Here is a 27559-nt window from a genome sequence, read left to right on the forward strand (position 1 = left end):
TATGACAGGCACAGTCGCCTTTGTCATTCCGCTACTATGACCCATGAGTCGTAGTATCTGTAGCCCTTTACAAAGCTTTGAAACTTGAGGTATAGTTGTATGTTACTTCTTATTTCCAACTGGAATGTCCTCTTTTTTCTTCTTCCTTTTTTTACTATTACAGCATACTGACCCTTTTTGATAATCTATTTTGACAGACTGCTATATAGTATAGAAATTAGCCTTATTGGTTTTGGACCCACAAACACCAAAAGGCCCCAGTCCTAAAGTTTACTTAGTCTATTGGTATCTTTAACCGTGACTGTATGTCCAAGCTCAAAATAACGATCTACCATATTTTTTTGTTTTTTGACAAAAAGGACAACAATTTCAAAAATAAGTCACATTAATCATTGCTTAATCCGTTCGCAAGACCTTGAGAAGCTGCTAGGTCTTCCAATTTCAAATTTTCCTATTTGAAAAATAATGCAACGATGCACGTCGACGTTTTTCTCATGTAACTGTATGAATTTAAAGCATAAGCACTCGAAACTGGCTTTTTGCGTTCAAAATGGCTTTGTTTGTGATGACTGTATTTGAAGATGTGGTCAAAACTGTTTGTGGTAATGAACTGTAAATAAGGAGTGACTTGTGCTAATCTATATATATAAAAATAAGTTGTCTGTCTGTGGATCAGGTGACGTCATGTTTCTGTGTCGGCTGACGTCATGAAGTTAGTTGTCGTCATTTTTGCTATGACGGTGACGTCATTAAAGATATTTAAGACATATATGTTCACGTAGAAATCTATTAATGTTTAAGTTTAAAATGACTGATGAACTTACAATGGCAAAAGCCGATGAAGATGCTCAAAGAGTCTATGCCAAAAAACTTGCTGCTGATAGAGAAAGTCAGAAAATAAAGCGTGCCGAGGAATCAAAAGAACAGCAAGGAAACAGGCTTGAGGCTAAAGAACGCAAAACCGCGCAGTTAGATGAAGATCCACCTGGACAGCGAGAGTCAAAACATATCAAAACTGAAAATGATATCGATGATGATTGGGTTTGGGATTTTGACTTGGATAAGGTCATCAATGCCTACCAGATTTTAATTAAAAAAACAAAGGTTCGGCGATATGTATTTCATAGTGAAGCTGAAAAATAAAGAAGAAAAAGAAAACTGAAAAAAGAAAAAATGTAAAAAACTAAAAAATACTAAAAAGAAAAAACACTCAAAGAGAAATTACAGACCGGGACACAAATGACGACCGGGACAGAGGGAATATAAATAACGACCGGGACACTCAAAGAGAAATTACAGACTGGGATACCGGGACACAAATGACGACCGGGACACAGGGAATATAAATGACGACCAGGACACAGGTATTTAAGAATATCGTTCAAAGACAAATTTTTAATTGTGAGAAGACCGTTGAAAGAGAAATTTCTAATTGTAAAATGACTGAAGAACCTACAATGGCAACGGTACCACCATCGAAGTAGATAACCAGTAGGTTGTTCCATATTCCCCATTATTATCAAAAACATTTAATGCACACATAAACGTTGAATACTGTAACTCCGTAAAGGCAATCAAATACATATGTAAATACGTCAACAAAGGCAGTGACATGGCAGTTTTTGGCTTGCAGCCCGAAATCGAAGATTTCGACGAAATCGTACAATAGCAGGCTGGAAGATACATAAGCAGTAATGAAGCTGTTTGGCGAATTCTTTCGTTTCCGATACATGAACGTAGTCCAGCTGTTGTTCACTTAGCGGTACATTTACAGAATGGTCAACGTGTTTATTTCTCGGAAACCAACGTGCAACAAAGAGCCCAGAATCCACCGGATACAAAATTAACAGTTTTTTTTTCGCTTTGCAAAAATGATTCTTTTGCAAAAAAAACTGCTGTATACTGAAGTGCCTTCGTATTACACGTGGAATACTAAAAATAAAGTATTTGAACGTCGAAAACAGGGTAAGTCAGTCGACGGCCAACCTACCATCTTCAAAGATACCACGATAGGAAGACTCTACACCGTTCACCCCAATCAACATGAATGCTTCTTTCTACTCCTGCTTTTGGCGAATGTACCCGGTCCGACATCCTTTGAATATTTGAGAACTGTAAAGGGTACTATACATGACACTTACCGTAGTGCATGCCAAGCTCTGAATTTATTGGAGAATGACCAACACTGGGATAACTGCATCAATGACGCGTGCGAAACGTCAACCCAAGTCAAATTCGTGCATTGTTTGGCATCATTTTAACAACTTGCTCTCCATCAGCTCCTACAGAGTTATGGGAAAAATATAAGTCAAAAATGTCCGAAGATATACTCCATCGAAAACAGTTAGAGACGTCAGATATGACTTTTGATTTTACATCAGAAATTTATAACTACACTTTAGTTATTATAGAAGATTTGTGCGTACGTATGGCAAACAAACCTCTTCAGGATTTGGGAATGCCTTCACCTAACCGTATCGCTGCTGTTTCGACATGTGTAGAATTGGATCGTGAACAAAGTTACAGTACGAGTGATCTATTGTCGTATGTACAAAATAACATTTCCAAGTTAACGTCGGAACAAAAAGACATTTATGATACGATAGACTCAATTTCAGGACGTATACAACTACCTGCTGATTTTTGTAATTTAGTGACATCCAAAAATGAATTGATTGAAAAAGTATTTCCGAATATTCTAAAAAATTATAAAAATAATAAATGGCTAAGTGAAAGAGCGATTCTCGCACCCAAAAATATAGACGTCCACGAAATCAACAATATTGTTTTGACCAAGATTCGAGACCAGGCAGTCCTTTACAAGTCAGTCGACACAGTTTTGGAACCAAATGAAGCGGTTAATTATCCATCTGAATTTTTAAATTCCATAGATCTTTCAGGGTTTCCACCACACGTGCTACAATTAAAAATAGGCGTACCAATAATACTTTTAAGAAATATCAACCCACCAAAGCTTTGCAATGGCACGCGACTTGCCGTAAAAAAAAACAATGGAAAACCTAATAGAGGCCACAATCTTGACAGGGCCTTTTGAGGGTGAGGCTGTTCTTATTCCTCGCATTCCCATGATTTCAACGGATCTGCCTTTTCAATTTAAAAGATTGCAATTCCCAATTCGATTAGCATTTGCAATCACCATTAACAAAGCTCAAGGTCAATCATTAGAAAAATGTGGTATAGATCTTAATACTGATTGTTTTTCCCATGGACAATTGTACGTTGCATGTTCGAGGGTCGGTAAACCTGACAATCTATTTATATGCAGCGACAATTGGACAGCGAAGAATGTTGTATTTTCGCAAGTTTTACGCAGTTAATTTGTATTGTATCTATCTATCTATCTATATAAAAACGAGTTGTGTGTATGCATGTTTGTTTGTTTGTAAAAAGAGCGTTTGCATATGACGTCATTATTAGTACATACGGCTTTGTATATGCACAGACAATGGGAAAGCCAAGAATGTTGTATATTCGCAATTTTTACGTAGTTTAACTCCTGCAGACGAAATGAATGCTTGCCTAAAAAATTCTAATTTATGGGCACACGTAAAAATATTAAAATTAACTACAAATATGCGTGTCCGATTGCAAAACGATGACTCTGGTCAAACATTTTCAGATCAATTGCTGGCAATTGGAAACGGAAAGCTCCCAGTAGTGGGAAAGCCAAAAATGTTGTATATTCGCAATTTTTACGTAGTTTGAAACACATATATAAATCTATCTATATTCACAGGTGGGACACAGGGACACAACTACAATGGCGCGTAACTAATATGGCGCGTAACGACTTACGCGCGCGGGGGAGCTTGGGGGGGGTGCGAAGCGCCCCACCAACTAGGTGTTGGGGTGGCGCTTCGCGCCACCCCAACAGCTAGTAGTAAATAATGCTCAAAATAAAGGGATTTAGATAAATATAAATATTCGAAACCAGATTTTGATAACAGTAAAATAACACAGCGAATATTCACAGAATTGAAATGTTCCAGAGGCCTCTTGAAAATTGCGAATTTTCGAAGGTTTCTTATATTCCGCAAGTTTGAAAAATATTGAAAAATTTTGCGGATTTTCAGAAGAAATTTGCAATTTTTGTAGGTTATAGCTTCCCTAATTATGCAATATTATTCAACTAGGCAATATTATTCATCTATGAGGAAATCGTTTAGCCTATTAACATGTGAATAGCTCATAAGAAAAACAGCGGATTTTCCTGTATAGCCGACAAGATAGCAAGTTAGCCGTAAACTGTATTTTCGGTTGGCGTTTTACAATGAAAACGCCCAATAAATCAGCCTATTGTAAACCCAGTTTTCCTATGGTGAATTAAAAAAAAATAGTCTCACAGTGTTATTGGCTGATTTGCTTTTTGATGGTTCTATAAAACACTAAACTGTAAACGCGGCTTTTTATTCTCAGCAGTTGCGTTTTGGGGCAATTAGAACGTGATTTTGAGGTAAGGAATATACATAATAATAAAAAAAAATAATGTTTGGGACTTGTGACTGTTTATGTTACTATCAAATTTGAAAAACTGCTTTTGATCGATTGCTGCCTCATATCCGATAAAAAGACGAAATATCTTGCTTGAATTCTTGTATCAAATGGACTTGGTTAGCTTTATTTCCTTCTGGCCTACTTTAAGTATGCTCTGCAAATATAATTCTAGCACCATGTATTAGATATACTTTTCTTTCTTAAAACTAAATTTCGCTCACCATTCATTTATGCAGATAATACAATGCAACTGTGCTTCAGAACAAAGCCAGACTAGGCCAGACTACCCCAAGATTAAGTTTTTCTGAGCATCTGAAGGCATAACAATCCTATCTTGTTGTGACTTATTGCAGATGTTGCTTCCAGTCAAGCTAGCAACATGACATGGGATTAAAATGAAAAGGTTTTGATTGTAGGTGCCTTGAAATGTTCTTGTATATTTGTGGTCAATGGCTTTGGGGGAAGAAAGGGATGGAAGAGCCCGGATCTTAGCCAAGCTCCTAACTTGTTTCAGATACAACTAAAAATTTCTGTAGAATATAAAATCCAGCTCAACATTTAATTTTTTTATTATTTAATTCTGCCAGGCTGTTAAAGTCTTAATATTAAAGTCTTAATATTGAAATTCACATTTATACTCCTATTATGTAGGATACATTTCTTTTCGTTTTAAGTCTTAAAGTTGCTCTTTACTTTTATTGAAAGAATTTTTTTTATTCAATCCCTCAGGAATCAACAAACTATTTTTGATCTCAGTTGCAAACGGTTTTAGAAATTTGGCTGGAAAAATTACTTATGTGCTGCAAATTGTTCATTAGATTAGTGGGCAGTATATTTTTTGACCTGATGGCAATTGTATGCTTCAAGAAGAATTTTTTTTTGGTATTTTCGATTCAGCTGGTTGACTTTTCTTATTTCTTTTTCTAATATGACAATTCTGTGCTTACAGAAAGCCTTGTTCAGCTTAGAAGATGTAGACGAAGATACTATACTCACACACAGAGGCCAAAGCTTAGCAGAATTGGAGCGTTATGATGACCCTCGTTCTGACGAAGACGATGAAGAAAATTCTGGAAGACTTGGATGTATGAAATTTTGAAATTTTTCCTCTCCATATCAGCTTTCTTTCGTGGAGAATTCTATTATTAGAGACTAATGTTTAGATTTCATTCTTTGTAGACGATACTATTTGGATCATGATTTGGCCAGTTGTTTTTGGTTTTATCAGCACTGAAGTACAAAAGTAAATAAATTCACCAAAACAAGGCTTCATTGACAAAATAAGATTTTTTTTTCAGTATAACATTAATCAATTTTATGCTGTTCAAACTACGTGCAATTTTTTTAGACCTATATTTATGCAATCAGCTCAGTTTTTCTAGTCTAAAATGCTAAAGATTTTCGTCAATGATTTTTTCTTTTTAAATCCATTTCTTTCAAATGTGATAAAAATAATGTTTCTAAATTAAAATTTCATTTAATCTAGTTCTCAATGAAGCTTAAACGACACTAGTCTTTTATTTTTTTGGCTGGAGGGGGTTTGAGGGTAGTGACTGGGGTGAAGGGGGGGGGGGCTCGAGGGTGGTTACACCATACTTATTTTCGGTAAGAATTTCTTGGAATAAAGGCATTTCTTTTAGATGCATAGACACATTCAGTGGATAAACAATGAAGCATAGACGCCACAAAAGGAAGATTATATGAAACATGTATGTAAGATTCTTCTTCCTTGGAAGAGGGAGGGGGGTGAATTTGACTAAAACTAAACCCGAATTATTATGTGAACCTTATAATAGGAAAGAACTTACTGAGATCTAGGTGATTGAATTGGCCCCAGGGCCCTCTCTTCTACCTGTTCCTTGATTTTGAACATAAAATTACATTTACTTTAGGTTGCACCCACAAAAACGTCATCATCAAGAAATATTATCGTGGTGTAAAATTGCATCGTTAGTAAACTGCACTCACAAAAAGATCACGCCCTCAAAAAGTGGTCCTGTAAAATATTCTGGTTTTATAACTTCTTTGCCAACTGACCATTTTGTCATCCTTTTTGTGCCATTATTTTTTGGGTTTTGACAAAGATTGCCGTCATTTTTCCTCTCATCGAACTAGGTGTCATTGTATAAACCTAATTTGGGATGTTCTTAGGCGAAAAAATGGATTCAATTATTATAGCTGCATCCCTTGAACGAAGCAAACTTGGTGCAAGAACATTCGCCAAAAAACTCGCGAATAAAAATAGTTACAAATATTTTTCTAAAATGGAGCCTCAAAAGAATTTTAACAGGGAGTGGGAAAGGAGTTAAAAAAGTTTGTTGAGGGTGAGTTTGTGTAATCGTTTTCTTCTATGAATGGAGGAGGAGGGGTAACTATTCGGTCCCCCCTTCTGGGCATCAATGGTCATTGATGAATGGGAAGTCAAATGTTGATAGTATCACCGTTTTAGAAAAGAACCTTTATTATAACATACTTAAAGTAGTGACTAAAAAAAAAAAAAAATAGCTGTTAGCAGACTGGATAGACATAACTGGTTGAAAACACTGACTCAATTTTCCGCATTCATGGAAATTAAAAAAGAGATAAAATTCGTTATCTTACGTAGAATACAACCCCTTCCCCCCAAAAAAAATCTATTCTTTATTATATTATTTCTGGGGCAACACGAAAGGTACTACCGGTTAACTTCGATGACTGAAGAGCCACGCAGCGTCTCTACGAAATATTATCCCTATTTGTTTGGATCTAAAGAAACTTTGTAGATGTCAGTAGTGAACAATTCTGATTTATACTGCAGATAAATTTGCTTAATTGATAAATTACAAACGCTTTAACAGGTTCCAGGAGAACGGCAGTAATCTTTCCAAAAACCGTTTTTTATGATTATCCTACTTACGTTTAATTGTCTAAGTGCTAAAACTGAAATTAATTTTTGTTGATGCCGCATTTCTTTGCTGCTGTTTCATATCGATAGTTAAAAAACAAAAAACAGTCAAGCCATGTTAAATCAACGAGTTCAGGTTTCTCTTAGTTTTCTGTTTTTTTTTTGGCAAAGATATATCAAAACGTTAGGGAGGGATAAATAACTTCATAAAAATTGACACTCTTCATTTGTCTTTGACTCTTCACCTGACGACAAAATTGCTAACCAGTCAAGGTGTGCGCAAATAGTGTGGTGCTACTCCATCCCATAGAGGTGTGCGATTGTTGGACTTCGCATTTGGCGTCAGTGGCCAAACTTCGCCATAAAAAGATAAATACAGATAATGCCTTTTGGGGTGGGAATGATCATAATTTGCTTTAAAACTTGTTAAAAATCATTTACCAAAGAATTAATGCAGTGGAAATGCCTGGGGGTGAGGGTGGAAAGGGGGTGGCAGCTGTCCCTCCCCCTCCAGTTTTCTGACCTCTGACGTTAAATTCCTTTTATGTTATATAAAAGGAATGCCTGTGTTATACTTCCCCTCAGAGTATGAGGCCTAAAATCACCACTGAATTAATGGCTGTGTTCTTTCACCTAGGGTAAAACGGATCCTATCTGGACTTGAATGGGCGATAATTTTGTATCAATATGGAGTCATGCAGAATTTGCCAAATCGAATGCTGTCATGAAAGATTAAAACATTAGTTTTCACGTTTTAGCCCAGAGTAGAGTTTCCTTGCATGTGCATGTCTTTTTTTTTTTTACATTGGCTTATTCTTATGCATGATATATTAGGCTATTTTGTTTGCCTGGTTTGAGGTTTTAAGGGCTAACTGTTTTGGCAAAAATAGATTGTTGAAAAGAAATTTTGGTAATCCTCAAAGTGGATTTTTTTTTTGAATTTTGGATCTCAAATATGGTGCTTTGTTGTATAACTGAATCTTATTTCGGGCCAAAGGTATTGCACATAAAATGTTGGCATCACTTGAGCCTAAATTAGGCATAGATCCATTTCAAGTGTGTTACAAATTCCCTCTGATTTAAGTTTATCATCAGTATATGGCACGGGTCGTTCCCATTCTATGGAACTTGTGCTGTAGTATTAGGATTATTTAAAATGGCCAATCCGGAAAATAGGCCACTTAAAGTATAGATATAAAGAGGTCTTCAGTTGGTCACTTACCGGAAAAGTCCACCAATCAGGAACCAGGTTATATTTTTACAGGCCTTATGCAGACCAGTGGGGTAGGCCTGTTTAGTCAATATGAAGTCGCTATAACAATCATATTCTTTTACAGCAAGCATTACTGAATCCCACTTTGGTGGTGGATTACTTAGCAAAAAAGAAGGTGGTCCCACCCCAATTGAACAGCTAATCGCTGACAGCAAAAAGAGGAAAGATGAGCGTCAAAAGCTCAGAGAAGAGACAGAAGAATTGACCGAACAACTTGATTCGGACTTCAAGAGCATTGCTGAACTTCTGGGTGGAATGAAGCGAAAAGTCGAAGAAGAAGATGGTACGCGACTACTAGATGCATATGATAAAGCAGTTAAACAGCTGAAATTTGAAGCACGAGGACAGGTATTCAAATGTTAAAGATTTTATCTTTTTCTTATGCTGTTCAAGTTTATCGTTGGTTTTACAATCTATTTAATTCACAATATTTAATGTTGGTATTGGAAAGTAAAAGAAAGTGTGATTTCAAATGAAAATTTACCAGGCAAAAAAGAAGACAAGCACTGATTGGAGGATATTATTATAACTTTCTTGCCAAAGTGAACTGCTTATTGATGTGTTTTGTGAGGGCTCATTAAAAAAAATACGCTGTTAATTTTTGAAGTTTCTTCAAATTTCCTTAGTCTTGAAACTTAAATTGTGAAATTTGCGCCATTTTGTGGTTCCAAATCGCTCCTCTCCAAGGGTCACCTAAACTGTGTAAAATATTGCGCTGAAACGTAAAGCCTTGTGTAAAAATGAATGATGACTTATAAAAATCCTCTTTTGCTGGGAGAACAGGGAAAAGCTTGTATCTATATTTTTAAAAATGTTGAGGAGAACAAAAAACTTGATGTAACTGAACGAAATTATTCAAGAGACGTGGACATCTTTGTTCCAAATTTTTGACCCATGATGTCCATCATAGTAATTCGAGGCCGAAATATGTGTCTTAAACCTGATAACGCGCAACTTTATTAGTACTCACAAAAAAATATACAGGGGTTTTGCTGTCCACGGATGACGTGTCGGTTCCCTTTCCGAAAACTGTGATATCTGTTGATGATTATACCCTTTGTTGGCGCAACAAAAATCCTATGTAACGGTTCCTGCTAAATTTAATTGAGATCCAATTGCCCTTTTTATGGATGCCGGTCCGGGTGAATAACATGGTGACATAAATGGGGGGGGGGATTCCCTCCGCCCCATAGGCTAGATCATGCACGGAGCCACAAAAAGCAAAAATAAGGCAATTATCGTTCTAAATGTGTTTTTAAATTTCCGGTTACCATGGGCTAGTGTCTGTTCTTTACTAGGTTACCCTATATATAGTGGCGTCGGTGAGGTGGGGTAAGGGGCAGTTGCCTCCAATAATTTGGAAAAAAATCATAATATATTAAGTAGCTTTAGAACCGTTTAAAAGCTCGTTTTAAATGTAAAATTTGCTCTTTACTTTGAGAAAATAATTTTTTTTTAATTAATAAATGCTCGTTTTTTAACATACGGAAAATGAGAAAAATAGGGGTTCATTGCACTTTATAATATGTTCCACATTAATATTTTTCCAAAAATACTACCTTTGAAATCTTATCATCAAGTAAAAATGTGAGCCTAGTTAATGGGAAAATTAAAAATGTTCTATGCTTCCTGTTTCGCCATATTTGCTCAGGTCAAGTTTTTTTCCCTGGTATTTAAGGCGCTTTTACTTTCTAAAATCTGTCAGTTTAATATTAAATTCTTTTGTTTTGAAATTTCAAAAGCGGAAATAAATACACCGTAGGGTCCTGTGGTGGCGCAGTGGATTTGACCTTAGCTTGGTAATACGGGGCCCAGAGATCGAATTACGCTGCAGGAATGCACTGCAGGGCCGACGCAGGGACCTTAGTAGTCAAGAAGCGTCGTTAATTCTTGAATAATAAATAATACACCGTAGGATATACATCTGCAAGTTGAATAGAAATGGAATCATTGAAGAATAAGAAGGTAGATATATAGTGAATATGATTTCCTGAATGAAAAAGAAATCTTTGAAAAATAAAATAAGACTTAGTGCTTTTATATAATGACATTTATACTATAAATAGATAGGTCACATCGGTTGTAGTTTGGTCATGGAATTTGATAGGGGAGGATTCGCTCCAGGAATCATTTAATTATTTTGATTTTTATTTCTAGTACTTAGTTGAAACTACGATTCTCTTATTCGTCCTAGTGCCTAATAAGCACTGATAACGTCCTATTCCTTACGTTTTGGAGTCACATGCTAACCAATAAATGTAGAACTGTGTCTGTGTGTAATACCATACTGACTTCTTACTATTTCACTTTTCCAAATGTTTCTTCTAACCAGCTCCAAAATTTGACATAAATAAGCTAAAAATTAGGACTGAAATTAGTCGCACTTCCCAAAACGGCATTGCTGCATGTGGGGCATTTATCTCTGCATCAGCATGCTGCATGAAATGTCTGCTGAGATGAGAATAAAGGGAATTTAAACGAAGCATCTATATTTTTCTCACAATTTAGAAATGTTTTGCGCCGGTATAAGCGATACCAACCCGTTCTCTTTTTCTATTTTTATCAGTTATATTATGCAGCACTAGGAGACCGAGTTTTGCTTGTGAAGGGAATTATAGACATAAAAATAATATTCGGAAATGTATATCCCCCAATACCCTGATTTACAAAAGAAAGCTCTTGTGTAAATTTTGTAGAATTAATTTATTATTAATAAGATACAAAGAGCAAAGTAATTTTCAAACTCTAGGAGGCAACTTTCCTTCCAGTTGGCATCCTTGGCAATTTTATATTTTTCATAGGCATCCTTTGGCAATCCTTGGCAATTCAGATTTTCAGGATGTTCTTCATCAAACAATTCTCAACGGATAAGTTAATAATTCTAACTTTATTTTTCGCTTACTTTCAAATTTGAAATGCGGTCGCTATTCAAATTTAGGGAATATGTCACGATATAATGTTACACAATCTGTGGTAATATATCCTGTATCTTTACCTAGACAGCGCTATCGCGCTGCCTATGATTTTTGTTTTGGCTTTATGTGGCCCACTGACATCAATTCTATTTATTAATATAAATCGGCGAACCCACAAAGAAAATCGATTTAATAAGAAATCGTTAATAATATTTCAATAAATCACATATATTAAAAGTTTAGTACAGCAAATTAAATCTTACAGGGTTAGAATACATTCAAAACTATGAGCAAATGAGTAGCGATACACAGGGCTTTTGAAAAAGAGTTTGGTCAGTTATGACATTCAGCATCCTGTGCTGGCATGTTGGTTGGGTTAAGTGGAGGGTATACATGTACTGCAGCATTAGTGATGGATCTGGCTGGAAAAAGGCGAGTGTATACAATATTTTTTCTCGAAAATGGCTTCATATTTTTTCGGGAAATTTGGTGTCTTTGGATATCCTAGCATAAAAAAAAACGATCTAGATAGGTCATAAGTCTGAGAAAATTCGTTAAGAGCTGGAAAAATTAGCTTCAATAATCAAATATCTTTGAATAGTCCTCAGTATGCAAAGACATTAATATGCTGAAAGAGCAAAAAACTGGTAATTGCAAAATATTTGTATATATTTTAACAAGGGATTACGACAATTCAAAAACCTTAAAAAGCAAAACCAAAAGTTTGAAGCTTAGCAGAAATCGCTGTTAGTTTTAGTATAATTAAATCTATTTTTGTATTTCGTAGCCAAGTGACAAATTGAGAACGGCTGATGAAATTGCGAAAGAGGAAGCAGAGAGATTGAAACGACTTGAGGAAGAGCGACAAAGAAGAATGAATCCTGATGCCAAAAGAAATGTAGTCACACATGTTAGTGCGGATGCCTTGGATGACAGGTAAAGAAAACAAAACAATAAAAGCTACTTTGTTGTGTTTCTTCTCTTCTTCTAAATGGTGTTGGAATAAAAAGTGTGTGTTGGACAAAAAAAATGAACAGGCGTGAAAATTTCTTGTCCCACGACTTGTCCAAGACTGATGGCTTTTCTAACTGTTGAAAGGGGGTATTTTATTGTTCATCTGTAATACCTTCAGGCGTTCGCTTGCATATACCAACATACTACAAAACGCTCTTTTGCCAGTCATTTGATACGCTTAAGAAAATGTAAGTGTATTTTTTTAGATTTTATTTGATTTTATTTTTGTCCTATTTAATTCTTTATTGTCCTCTTTTACTGTGATGTGGAGTGCTGTATTTCTTTTATCGTTCCCTTTTCTATTTTATGGCCATATAGCTTTGTGGTCGGCTATCCCTTTAGGTTTGTTCTCATAGTGTGTATAATCGATTGATTGACCTCAAAATAATAATGAAACAGTGTGATTGATGTTTTGTCCCTAGTGACCCATCTGCTGGGTATTTTTGGCTAGAGAAGGATAAAAATTATCATATATCAAGGTTGTCCGTAATAATATCGAAATTTACAGGATAAATATAAGTCTAAATCTATCCGAAATATGTAAATAAGTTTAAGTGATTCATAAATATGAATAAGTTAAAAAGCAAATTTTCCTGATTGTAGAAAAGAGTGTGTTTCACACCTAATTTCAGAGTTCATTCGCTTTTTGCAGTTGCATTGCCGCTTACCACAAAAGCTATCCAAAAATCCTTATCACAAAAGTTTGCAAACTTGCCCTCACGCAAGCTTCTACAAGAATCTGTAATAACAAAAATAAATGATAATATGTAATTATTACGTACTGTATTACAAAAGCAGAGTAAATAAAAAGAAAGATTAAATCATCGCGTTTAAAAACGCTAGAAAATGAATATAATTACGAATAAAGGCGGATAAGACAGTGGAACGAACCAAGACTCAACTGTGCATCATATAATAATGTGGGGCTTGAAAATTGAAATGCTTGAATGATATTTGCTGCAAATATAAAGTAATTAATTTGTTATTACGGAAAGATCGAGGAAGATAAAGCAAAAATTCAACTTATCGGAAATAGTCGGTCTTGCTCACGGGTATTAAAAATTAAACACAGCAAAAAAAAAAAAAAAAAAAAAAAAAAAAAAAAAAAAAAAAAAAAAAAAAAAAAAAAAAAAAAAAAAAAAAAAAAAAAACACGGAATAGCAATATAGTCTTGATATAGTTCTTCTTCTATAATAACTCCGGTTTCCAGTAATTTTCGAATACCTTAGCTGAAGTTTCATTTTAGCATCCCCAAGAGCTGGAAAAAGCTAAGTTTTCTGCAAACAGTGATAACTAGCCAACAAACAAAATCTACCTGAGAAATTGGAAAAAGATCGCAATCCATAAGATCAAATCTACACCACCATTAAACACAAGATATCCACATTTATTTCAATTGAGAAATAAACCTATATTTCGAAAAGAAGAGGGCACTAACTGGACAGAGCGCGACAGTCCAACTTGAGAAGGGCTAAAGAGAAGCAAATCCTCTATATAAGCTAAATATGATAAATAAAAGAAGACTGCCAAACAGGTACTTTGAATCCTAGACAGTATACTGGAAAATATTGGGCGAAAGTACGTCTCCTCTCCTGACCCCACTACATGGAGCATATGCCCAGAAAGTTCTCCATAACACAACTTAAGCCGCAAGTAAGAAAGTGAGAATTAAAACTTCAAAAGCGCAGAAGCATTAACCTTAAGTTGATGCAAAGCAAACCAAATTTGCGAATGGCAGCAGTTGTCAAATGCCTTGGAAATATCTAAAGTACAAAAATGGTGACTAGAACAATTTTAAGTAGTTTTCTTCAACATATAAACAAGAGTCCAATGAGCTTGTTGGCAACTCCGCTTTTCTCCGAAACCTTGTTGTTTGCTATCGTTAACCAAATCAGAAATTTGTGGAGCAGTATATACTCAAAAAGTTTATAAATCATACATGCCACAGTAATGGGACTTTAAGAAGTGCAGGAATTGGGATTTTTCCCTTTCTTCCAAATAAATTTCACACTACCACATAACATCAAGATCAACTTGTTTTGATTTAAGATGGTATAAGATATATATATATATATATATATATATATATATATATATATATATATATATATATATATATATATATATACTTCCCCATTGCAATGGTAAAGTTTGTATTATATCTGATACTCTTCCCTTCTTGGTTTTTTCCCCTTGCTAAAAACATCCCAATTTTGCTTATACCTTAAAACGATACTCCCTTCCTTCTTTTTTTCCCTAGATGAAAATATCTTAATTTTGTTTTTAACTGAAAACCTTACCCCTACCCTTCTTTATTTTCTTCTCTATTGCTGAAAAATTCTTAATTTTGCCTTTGCCTTAAAGTTTTAGAGTATTGTCTGTGGTTTGTCTGTGGTTTTTCAAATTCCACCTCCTCCCCCGAATCCTTATAATTATGTTTCTTTTAATATGGACCTTTTAATATCAAACCTAACTAAAAGATCTGATGTAATATCAAGGACACCTCATCGAAACATTAATCTTAAGTAATCCGAGAAAATGAGCAATTTTTTCTGAGTTGTAGCAACTATTACAACGGTTTTGGACAAAACGAACCAAGAGGATTTTTGATAAATTCAAAATGATTATCAACGTTAGTGAGGCCACTAATGAGTAATAGTAAATATAAAATATTTTGTATTATTAATAGTAAATATTTTGTTATATTAGGTCACTACGAATACTCTCTAGTAAATAACTACAAATATTACTCGGTTTTGAAGGAAAATACGGAATATATTTTATAACATCTGTTTGGCAAAATATATTATTGGATGTGCCTTGAAAAAAAGAGCAACCCATGTCAAAATATTGCACAACTTTTCCCATAGCGCAGTATGTTGTATAGCGCAGTATGTGGAGTATGTTGTTTCTATGAGACTAATTAACCGTAGAATTATGTTTCACGTTAATGTGATGCAAACTAGGGATTTTATCAGATCACTTAGTATGATTGACTGAGATCTAATACAATCCTTAGGAATTGGATTAGAACGCTGGTTTGATCACAGTGTAGGGGTATGCATAACTCCTTATTCAACGAGTCATAAAAAATCACGTAAGTTATTCTTCAAAGATTATCCAATAAAATTAGTTGTTTTAAAATTTTACGAATACTTTTGCCATCTGGCGCTGCGTTTCAGAACTAAATTGTGTTAACATTACATTTATTTAAATATGTATAATTATAATTATCTAAAATGAAATATATAATATATAGTTCTATATAATTCTAGATTTGCTTTTGATGAGACCCTCTTTTAATTCTAAGTGATGTAAAAAAGTCGCAAGGTTTGAAGTGAAATTTTATTTTTTAAACGAATGTGTACATAGTTATTTTTTTGTATATTTTATCTTAGCTAATAATAGCTGGCTATGATGTAAACCAAGACTAATATGACAGATATGGGACTAAATTGCATGCAATAGGCATATAAATATTATTCTCATAAATTTTATTATAAATGTTTTGATATGCAATAGATTTTTATAGATATTTTGTTTTTAGTTACTGGCTTCCTGCTAAAAAACTTCCTGAGCAAAATGTAGGTGACATAGAAGAAAATGATGAGAGGGATTTCGATGACGACCAAGGTAATGTGTTATATTCGTTTTTTTCAATTTTGTTTTAAGTATTTTAAAAGACCACAGTGGCTATGCATGACAAATGAGAAAAAATCTTGTAAAAGAAAAATGATGATAATTCTAACTAGTGAGAAAAGGAAGGATAAATATGCAGATATTTCTATCGAGACTCAAAAGTGAGCACTAAAATAAAAGAGGCCTTCTCGAAGTAACGGTGAAAGGACAACTAAATAAAGCTTCAAACATTGAATGGATATTTAAACTTGGGAAGTCATTTTGTGTAAAGATTTTTTGGACGCTAATCCCTTATCAGGTATGGTTTCATCAGAAATCTCTTGTGAAATAGCAATTTATAAATAAAAATCATAGGTAGTGCAATAGCGTTGCCTAAGTAAAGAGCGATGTGGGCACGATATGTTGTTTGTTTAGACCAGGGCACTTTGTATCAATTGAGTTGTAGTAGAAACTTCGAAAAGGACTCATTCGATTGGAAATTGAAAGGGCTAATGCACTATTTAATAGTCCAAAGTGATTGGAGGGAGCGCCCGCCATTTCTTCCAACACATTTGATCAAATATTCGAGATAGCCATTTTGTTCAATGTAATTGAAAGGTTCGGAAATTATGTCTTTGAGGATGACAACCCGCCACAGCCCTCAGGACAAGGACTAAGTTATGCCCTTGGGGCATCAAACGTTTATATAGAAAGGGTGATCGTATTAGCTTTGGAGGGGGGCCTATTGGATTGATAAGCAGAAGTTTCAGTGTCCTTTTTGAGATTCAGAGTGATCGGAGGGTGGGCCCCCCTCCCCCCACACACACCTCATATTTTCCCGAAATGCATCTGATAGAAATTTTGAGATGGCCATTTGTTGTCGTAACAACTTCGAGAAGAGCTCATTCGATTGAAAATTGAAAGGAGTAGTGCCCTTTTTAATAGTCAATCAAAAGTGATTGAAGGGCAACAAACCCCCCTTCCAAGCCCACCATTTCTCCAAACACATTCAATCAAAATTTTGAGATAGCCATTTTGTTCAATGTAATTGAAAGGTCCGGAAGTTATGGCTTTGAGGACGATAATCCCCAAACAGCCCTCAGGGCAAGGATTGTAAGTTATGCCCTGGGGGTATATAAGGTATATATAGAAATGGTGATCATATAATCTTTGGAGGGGGCATATTGCATCGATAATCAGAAGTTCTAGTGCCCTTTTTAAGATATAGAGTGATCGGAGGATGGATCTCCCCCCCACACCTCGTCTATTACCAAAATGTATCTGATTTTAATTTTAAGATGGCCATTTATTGTCGTAGAACCTTCGAAAACAACTCAACCGATTCGAAATGGAAAGAACCAGTGCCCTTTTTAATAGACGAAAGTGATTGGAGGGCTACTACCCCCCTCCCGCGCCCACAATTTCCCCAAACACATCCAATAATACTTTGAGATAGCTATTTTGTTCAACGTAATTGGAAGGTCCAGAAATTATGTCTCCGAGGATGGCAGCCCCCCCCCCGCCCCACAGCTCTCAGGACAATATCAAATCTCAGGACCACAGCTCTCAATATCTCAGGATTTGTTATCAGAAGTTCTAGTGCTCTTTTTAAGACTCAGAGTGATAGGAGGTTGGATAACCCCACCCCCAAACCTTGTATTTTTCCATAATGCATCTGATATAAGTTTTGACATGGCCATTTGTTGTCATAGAAACTTCGAAAAATGCTTATTTGATTGGAAATTAAAAGGGCTAGTGCCCTTTTAAATTCCTGTGGGTTTGGCTGTGGGTTGTCAGTTTAGTATACATATACTGATATATATTCCTCAAAGCTCTAATAATCTTTAATTTACTAAAGTTAAAAAGTTAAAACATTTTAAGCGTATTTTGTTTATTTATATCATTCAATAAATAACCGAGTCAAGCTAAAAACGAGCAAAAATTTCCATGAGTTGGGCTGACAACCTCCCGCCTTCTCAAGACGAGAGCATAATTTGCAGTTTACAGAAAAGAAAATACATCTAAAATATTTTCAATTTGTTGTTACTTGTTTAAAATGTTCTTACTAAATATATGAAGGAGATAGTCCTCCCCCTCGCTCTCCAATTACGGCGTGACAGTCTGGTGCCCTTTTTAAGAGTAGCAAGAGATTAGAGGGCAAGCAGGCCTTCTTTCAAGGCCATTCATTTTCCAAAGACATCCATTCGAAATTTCGGGACAACCATTTTGTTCAGCATAGTAGAACGGTTCATCAATTATATCTGTAGAGATATTAGGCATGTCAACCCTCCACAATTATGCAATTGCCCCATTATGCTTTAAAACTAAATGTTGCTTTAAAATAAATCAAAAGGCATTGTGTTAAATGGTTGAAAATAAGACACCTCAGCAATATATCGAGAACAACTGGGGGCATTAAGTAAAAACTTTTGGGGATACTACTATTACTACTTCTTCTCTTACAATTTAAGTAAATAAAAAGAGTGTAAGTGTATCCAGGTTGTCAAAGAGCTTAGATATTATCTTTTGGGAATATTATTGAGTTTTATTTTTTAGATCAACTTCAGAAGTTATAAAATTAAATTGATAAAATTGTTGTTTTTTTTCAGAATTAAACATTGTTGAAAAAGTTTCCCCAACATACAAATAGCAATCCATACTATGGATTCTTAAATAAGAAAACTGAAAAGATTTACAAATTTCCTTTTTTCCATAAAAAGGATATGTCAATAAAAAACGAAAAGAAATTAATTTAAAAAACTTTTCCCGCGAGACAGGTTTCTCAAAGAAAAGTAAAGAGCTCCATTAAGCCTAGAACGAGCAAAAATAAAGTCAAATAATCTTCCAAGCGTAAAACTACCACAAATCACTATCAATAAATAAATGAAACTCAAAAGGAACAGAAATTATAATAAATAGCCTAGTCAAACTCAAAACGAGCAAAAATTAAAATGAGTAGGGCTGATACCCCTATGCCTTCTCAAGACCAGAACACACTGTGCTTTACTGAAAACAAAATACGTTTAAAATATTTCCCCTTTCTTACTTTCATAAATGAAAAATTATCAAAACCTCAACGAAGAAATGTCTGTACATGTCTATTTAACTGACAAATCCACGACCATTTGTTTTTGTAAAGTTTTTCACTAAAGCACGAATTGTGTCCCAGCCTTAAGAAGGCATAGGGGTCATCAGCCCCACTCATTTTAATTTTTGCTCGTCTTTACTTTTCTTTGAAGAACTTGTCTGTGGAAAAAGTTTTTAAATTAATTATATGAAGGATTGGAATCTGTAAATTCTTTATGAATGGGGCTTAGAAAAGTTTCACACATATTAGGGGCGACTTTTTTGTGTATATGTTTCTTGATGTTAACTGCCTCCTTGAAAACTTGTCTGAGATCTACAATTGGGGCATCAATGCAAGTTTTATCAAATAAAATGAAACGATGAGGATTATTATAAACATGTTGAGTCTAGGCAAAATAAAAATTCACAAGGCTTTGGCGTAGCTGCGTGGGTTTTCTATTCAGAGTTCAGGGTTTTATTCACCAATAAACACAGGTTGAAAATACAATATTCTTGTCCCCCCTCGAAAGGCTCCACGGCCAATCAAGACGTGGTTTCCGACATCTCCTAATTGTTGGTGGGTCGTCCCTATATAGAAACAACCACAGAACATGTGATTTTACACAAACCACTACCCAAAATGGGGTTAGTTTTATTCTTTCTGCAGTTGAAGAAGCTCTGTACATTCTTTAGACCCTTGATGTGACATTAAGGTTATGTTTTTTTTTTGTTTTTTTTAATAGAAATTCTTTCTATTTTATCATTCAGTTTTGGAATACAGGGTAAAATGATGAAATTCTTCTTATCGCCCATCAATGAGGTGCTTTCAGTTGAGGATTGAGGTGCTAATTTATCTTTTTTGTTTGCCTTTCTAGACCCCTTTTTATAATGGATTGCAAGTACCTATCGTTATGCGTAGGCCTCGTATATTTCGAACACTCAAGGCTGAGAGGCTTTTTGAATGTCTAGAAAGGATAGACCATGATCACCTTCTAGCTCTAAGATGAACTGAAAATTAAAAATAAACTTACTAAGATGCATCAAAAAGGTGTTAAGTGACATCTCTCCTTTTTCCCATAGAGGAATAACGTCATCCACAAACCAACCCTAGAAACGGTGCTTCAGAGGAAACTTTTCAAAGCAGCAGTCACAATAAATTCCATATAAAAAGTGACCAAAAAAGGTAAAAGGCTTGTCCCAATTAGTAGACTTATTGTTAGGGTGACAAATTGGTTATTATACAGGAAATATAAAGAAAAATTATTGTAAGTGTGGACAAGACGGTTTCGCTATTTAACGTCTTGTAGTCCTTTTGGTCGATATTATCTTTTAGTTTTCTTTGAATAGCAATTTTGCATTTCTAGTTTAACAAAACGCTATTTCTGTGTGGGAGTATTGAGAAACATTGCTTAACATTTTTTTATACATATCAATATGTTTGTTTCTAATCTTCAGTTCACCTTAGAGCTAAGATAATCATGACCTTTTTCTAGACATTTATAGTTCTCAAAAAGCCTCTCAGCCTTGAGGGTTTGATTTATAGAAAGCCTAAGCATATCGATAGGTATTTGCATTTTTCTTCCAACCACCCTCGAGGAGGTGTTATATTCTTAGTAGGTCAAGTGCTAAAAATATGCTCTGAAGCTCACATAGTCCAAGAACTGAACTGTCGCAAGGACTTTTTATTTTGTAATAGATATTCCATTAATTTGTGGAAATCTATTATAGGAAAATGGGTCAGAAAGGCAAAAAAAGATAAATTAGAACCTCAGTCCTCAATTAAAAGCACCTCATTGATAGGTGATAAGAAAACCTAATTTTTTTATACCCTTTATTCCAAATTTTTGTGATAAAGTAGGAAGAACTTTAAAAGAATGTAAACCTCTATGTCATATTTATGGGTCATTTATACAAAATGATTTCCTAGGTTTCTTTTAATGATTGATGGTTTTATTTAGTTGTTCTTTCACCGTTACTTCAAGAGGGATCTTCTAATTTAGTCCTTATTCTTTAGGTTTGTTTCGTCATTTATTTTGTCACTGGGCCTTATATCCGTATATTTTTTACTCTCTATTTACTTTTTTTGCTGTGGGGACGGTCGAACGGAGGTCTCGAGTGAAATGTCTGCATATTTATCTTTCATTTTTTCACTCACTTTAATTATTCTGATTTTGTTTTTCACTTTTTTTTTAATTTTGTCAGTTATTTATTTTCCTTTTATTTCACTTTTATTTCATGTATTGGGTATGAGACAACTTGTAAAAAATGACCAAACCTGAGAATCACCAAAATAAATATGAAATAATATTTTTAGTTAAAAGTTTGACCAGCTCAGCACAAAAATCTCGTTTCTCTATACTTGAGCATGTGAACCTCCATCTTAAAAAAAAAAAAAAAAAAATGTTAAATTTTTTTTTTCGGACGCTCTTCTACTATCTAATCAACTCTTTAATATCTTTCTCTCTCGCAGTTATTTGTCTTACGGAGTTAATCTATTTGGCTTCTGTTTGTTCATATGTTTACTAATTCATATTTACAATTAGCGCATTTAAAATAATAGAGTCTAGCTTAAAAAAAAGAAAAAAAATTGTGTAGGCTGCTTTCGTTGAATTAAAGTGTGACGATTTTTATTTCGTTACTTTATTCTGGATTCTCAAATTAGAGTTAAGATGTTTCATTATATCTATCTATATAAAAATAAGTTGTTTTTGTGTTGTGTCTGTCTGTCTGTCTGTCCGCATATGACGTCTGAATTATTTCATCATGTACCAATTCAAAAACGAATGTATTCAAGCCCGAAGTAGCTGAGTTGGTAACGCGTTATGTTCCAGGTTCTAGGTCCGAGAGATTGCAGGTTCGAACCTTGGCTAGGTAAAAACTACAAAAAAACTAAAAAGAAAAAACTAAAAACTTAAAAAAACTAAAAAAAGGTAAAAACTACAAAAAAAAACTAAAAAGAAAAAAAAAACTAAAAACTAATAAAAAAAAAATAAAAAAGGAAAAAAACTGAAAAATAAAGGTGAAAAATAAAACTAAAAAAAATAAAAATAAAAATAAAAAAAAAACTAAAAAGGTAACCAATTCAAAAACGAATGTATATACAGACCGGGACACAAATGACGACCAGGGAATATAATGACGAGACACAGGGACACAACTACAATAATGACGCCGGGGGGCGTCATTATAAATGACGACGGGGACACAGGGAATGTTCGATTAGCAATCACCATCAACAAAGCTCAAGGGCAATCATTAGAATCACGAGGTATAACTAAAAAAAACTAAAAAAAGGTAAAAAACTAAAAACTAAAAAAAAAGACCAATTCAAAAACGAATGTATATACAGACCGGGACACCGGGACACGAGTTTAAATTGGATCGTTGTGAGATCTATATATATATATATATATATATATAAATAAGTTCAAAAACGAATGTATATACAGACCGGGACACCGGGACAAAAATGACGACCGGGACACGGGGACACAGGGAATATAAATGACGACCGGGACACTCAAAGAGAAATTACAGACTGGGACACCGGGACACAAATGACGACCGGGACACAGGAAATATAAATGACGACCGGGACACAGGGACACAACTACAACGGGGACGCCGGGGGGCACAGGGGGATATATAAATGACGACGGCGACACAGGGAATATTCGATTAGCAATCACCATCAACAAAGCTCAAAGGCAATCATTAGAATCATGAGGTATAGATCTGAATACGGATTGTTTTTCCCATGGACAATTATATGTTGCATGTTTAAGAGTCGGTAAACCAATCTATTTATATGCACAGACAATGGGACAGCGAAGAATGTTGTATATTCGCAAGTTTTACGTAGTTCAAAACATATATATATATATATACTAGCTGTTGGGGTGGCGCTTCGCGCCACCCCAACACCTAGTTGGTGGGGCGCTTCGCGCCCCCCCCCCCAAGCCCCCCCGCGCGCGTAAGTCGTTACGCGCCATATTAGTTACGCGCCATTGTAGCTGTGTCCCTGTGTCCCACCTGTGAATAGAGATAGATATAAATATATTTTTGTAACTACGTAAAACATGCGAATATACAACATTCTTCGCTGTCCCATTGTCTGTGCATATAAATAGCATTTATATTCCCTGTGTCCCGGCCGTCATTTGTGTCCTGGTGTCCCAGTTTGTATTTTCTCTTTGAGTGTCCCGGTCGTCATTTATATTCCCTGTGTCCCAGTGTCCCGGTCGTCATTTGTGTCCCGGTGTCCCGGTCTGTAATTTCTATTCAAACAATCCCTCTGTCTCAGTCGTCAATTATATATCCCGCCTGTGCCCCCGGCGTCCCCGTTGTAGTTGTGTCCCTGCGTCCCGGTCGTCATTTATGTTCCCGGTCGTGATTTGTGTCCGGGTGTCCCAGTCTGTAATTTTTCTTTGAGGTTCCTGGTCGTCATTTATATTCCCTCTGTGTCGGTCTATGATATGTTTTGACTCTCGCTTTCCAGGCGGATTTTCATCTAACTGCGCGGTTTTGCGTTCTTTAGCCGCAAGCCTGTTTTCTTGCTGTTCTTGTGATTCCTCGGCACGCTTTCTTTTCTTACTTTCTCTATCAGTTGCAAGCCTGTTTTCTTGCTGTTCTTGTGATTCCTCGTTACGCTTTCTTTTCTTACTTTCTCTATCAGCAGCAAGTTTTTTGGCATAGACTCTTTGAGCGCCCCCACCAACTAGGTGTTGGGGTGGCGCGAAGCACCACCCCAACAGCTAGTTCAAAATAAAAGAATATAATGTCATTTTTGGAAAATCAGCCAAAGTAAATAAGAATTTTCTAGTTTCCATCTATCGGGTATATGGTTGGAGGAATAATTAATACGTTAAAGGTGGAGGAGACCGGTCAGGGTTTGGGCCCTTATTTGAAAATTATGTAATGTAGTTGTATCATCTATACACCAAAGTCTACATTGTTAAGTTGCAGACTGTAATTTTTTTAGAGATCCCTTTGTTAAATACAGCCTTAAATCTGCAATAAGCTTTACATAATTACTTTGACTCCCTCGTAAAATCTCCGTTTGATTCACTCTCGATTTGGTATCATCCGTACCTAATTGTTCGATAATTTTGTAGGTATCTACCAACACCACCCATTACAAAGCTGCATATCCTGAATTCACAGCATTAGTTTCATTGCAAAGCACAGACCTGAAATAACAAGCATAAAAACCATGTAAACAGTTTTACCATTTTGCAGCAGAATCTGAGATTTTATTGTTTGTAATAACAGACAACGTCTGAGGTCTATGTGAAATAGATATCGACATTGTATTTTTGGCACATATAAATTAGGAAAGCCTCCGATGCATACAATTACTTTTGATCCAAATACACAAAAATAACGGCGACCTATGCGCCTTTCAAAGCTTCGCATGCAAGTATGTTTTCTTATCGTTTCCCTTCAAATTGTTTTACTCACTACCTCTAAAATCGTCTGTAAACAGCAGCAATATATTGCCGATAATCATAATATTCATAATCATAATCATAATTTTGTTCAACGTAGTTAAAAGGTCTGGAAGCTAAGTCTTTGAGAATGACACCCCCCCCCCCACAGCCCTCAGGGGAAGGGTTGTAAGTTATGCCCTTGGGCACATAAGGTATGTATAGAAAGGGCGATCGTAAAACTCTGGAATGAGCTCATTTGATTGGAAATCAGATGTCCTAGTGCCTTTTTTAAGATTCAGAGTGAGCAGAGGATGGATACCGCCCCTACACCTCGTATTTTTCCAAAATGTATCTAATAGAATTTTGAGATTGCCATTTGTTGTCATAGAAAATTCAGAAAAGCCCGTTCGATTGGAAATTGAAAGGGCTAATGCTCTTTTTAATAGTCAAAAGTTATTGGAGGGCAACTCGCCCCCTCCCACGCCCACCATTCCCCAAACATATCCAATCTAAATTTTGAAATCCCCATTCTAGTGCCTTGCTTAATATTCATGGTGATTAGAGGGTGGATACCCCCCCCTCACACCTTGTATTTTCTCAAATACATCTGATATAAATTTTGAGACGGCCATTTGTTGTCTTAGAAACTTCAAAAAGAGCTCATTTGGTTGGAAATTGAAAGGGCTAGTGCCGTTTTTAATAGTCGAAAACGATTGGAAGGTAACTAACCCCCCTCCCATGTCCACCATTCTCCAAACACATCGAATCAAAACTTCGAGATAGCCTTTTTGTTCAACGTAATTGATAGGTCTGGAAATTATGTCTTTGAGGAAGATAATCCCCCAGAGCCCTCAGCGTAAGGGTTGTAAGTTACACCCAGGGGGGGGGGGGGTTAATAAGATACATATAGAAAGGGTGATTGTATAAATTCTTGAGGGGCTCATTGGAATAATAATCAGAAGTTCTAGTACATTTTTTAAGACTCAGAATGATCGGAGGGTGTATACACACCCCATACCTCGTATTTCTCCGAAATGCATCTGATAGAAACTTTGAGATGGCCATTTGTTGTCGTAAATACTTCGAAAAGAGCTCATTCGATTGGAAATTAAAAGAGCCGGTTACCTTTTTAATAGTCGAAAATGATTGGAGGGTGAATAGTTCGCATCCACGCCCACCATTTCTTCAAACACATTTAACCTAAATTTTTAAATATTTATTTTGTTCAACGTAATTGAAAGGTATAGAAATTATGTCTTTGAGTATCCCCCCTCCCCCCCTAATCCCTCAAGGTAAGAGTTTTAGTTATGCCCTTGGGGCATATAAGGTACATGAAGAAAGGATGATCATATAAACTTTGGAGGGGTCTCATTGGATTCGTAATCAGAAGTTGTTTGTGCCCTCTTTAAGATTTAGTGTGATCGGAGGGTGGATATCTTCTTAGTTAGCTTTCTTGGCTGTTCCTTATTTTATTTTTTTATTTATTTTTTTTTTCTGTGGAATCTATCTTTTTGAAAGTGAGCCTCTCAAATAATATATAATATAAATAATAAGACATAACAATCCCTAGTAACATTATAACAAATAATAGTAATTAATTTAAAGACAGTAAAATTTAATATGTTGATTCTCTTCTTTATTATTATTTCAGGACCAGAAAATGATGAAGATGTTTCTGACGAGTCTGCTGAAGACGAGGAGGAAAATGGAGAAATGTATTCAGATTTAGAGTCTGAAGAAGAAGTCTCGGAAGCTGATGAACCAGAGAACAAAATGTCGTCAAAAAAAGGCATTACACGGGTTAAAACTGGCAAAGAAGAAATAAACCCGTCAGTACCGTATGTTGTTAAAGGTATACAGAAATTGACTGGATTTTTCAGTTCTTAGGTTTAAACGTTAGTTTTGAAACAAGCAGTATTGTGTCCAAGCATACGCACCAACTCAGCGAATTGAGACTGCACTTAAAATTTCAATTTTGTTCAGAAAATGTTTCTGTAAATATTCAGATTTTTAGGGCTGCCATTTTTAAATAAAGAATTCCTTAAGCTTGAAAATACTCATAAAACAAGACTGTTCGAAAGGACTCCAAAATTGTGATTTTAATTTTTAGTGCGATCGAATTTTCGATCAAAAATTTAAAACATGCGAAAATGTACAGTGTACTAGTATATTTTGCGATAGCCCTAAAATACTGGAAGCAAAGATTTCTTTATGATTAAGCAAAAAAAGTATGTATCAACAAATAAAATTTTAAGGTATTCGTGTTTTTGTGTCTCAGCACCAAAGTCGTGTCCAGGGGGGGGGGGGGGTACGGAGTTTGAACTCCTCCCCCCCGAAATTTTTGTTTAGCTCGTCCAAACATAACAGAAATGCATATAAATAAATTTTGATGCATTTTTAGTTTTTTTTATGGTAAAATCCCCTTCCTAACAAAAATCCAGGATCCGCCCTTGCTCAGTACCCAAGGTCTTCAGGTATCAGTGGCTCTATGGTCTTACAGATGGTTATGCCTCATGCTACTCGGTTTTCGATGCATGGTGCAGCTACGTTCAACCCATTTCCAGCCCATTTATCCCAGCCCATTCAGCCCATATTTATCCCATTTCCAGCCGTGGTAAAGAAAATCTGCAATCGTCTCTAGGTCTTTACTTGCTCTCCCCGCTTCTTTTTCCAACGAACAAAGGATTTAGCCTTCTATAATTATTACCAAACCAGGTTAGGCGTTCTTAAATAATATACCACTGCCATATTTTTGGCGGTAGCTTATTCTAATTCTATCCTTAGTAACTTCGTTCAATGAAAAGATCCTGAGAATTTTTCATGGGTAGGAATGATCAAACAGATT

At 35.4% G+C, this 27559-nt stretch overlaps 1 protein-coding gene across 1 annotated transcript in view; it reads left to right on the forward strand.

Annotated features, from left to right (window-relative positions):
• Positions 1-27559, forward strand: part of LOC136025110 (nucleolar protein 14-like) — a 147476-nt gene that overhangs the window by 8233 nt on the left and 111684 nt on the right. The window contains exons 3-7 of the mRNA XM_065700843.1: positions 5465-5600; positions 8737-9020; positions 12375-12523; positions 16149-16234; positions 26366-26566. Of these exons, the coding sequence (XP_065556915.1) occupies positions 5465-5600; positions 8737-9020; positions 12375-12523; positions 16149-16234; positions 26366-26566 (856 nt within the window). The remainder of the gene's footprint in view (positions 1-5464; positions 5601-8736; positions 9021-12374; positions 12524-16148; positions 16235-26365; positions 26567-27559) is intronic.

Source organism: Artemia franciscana, chromosome 3 (assembly GCF_032884065.1).
Source record: "Artemia franciscana chromosome 3, ASM3288406v1, whole genome shotgun sequence".
Classification (NCBI taxonomy): domain Eukaryota; kingdom Metazoa; phylum Arthropoda; class Branchiopoda; order Anostraca; family Artemiidae; genus Artemia; species Artemia franciscana.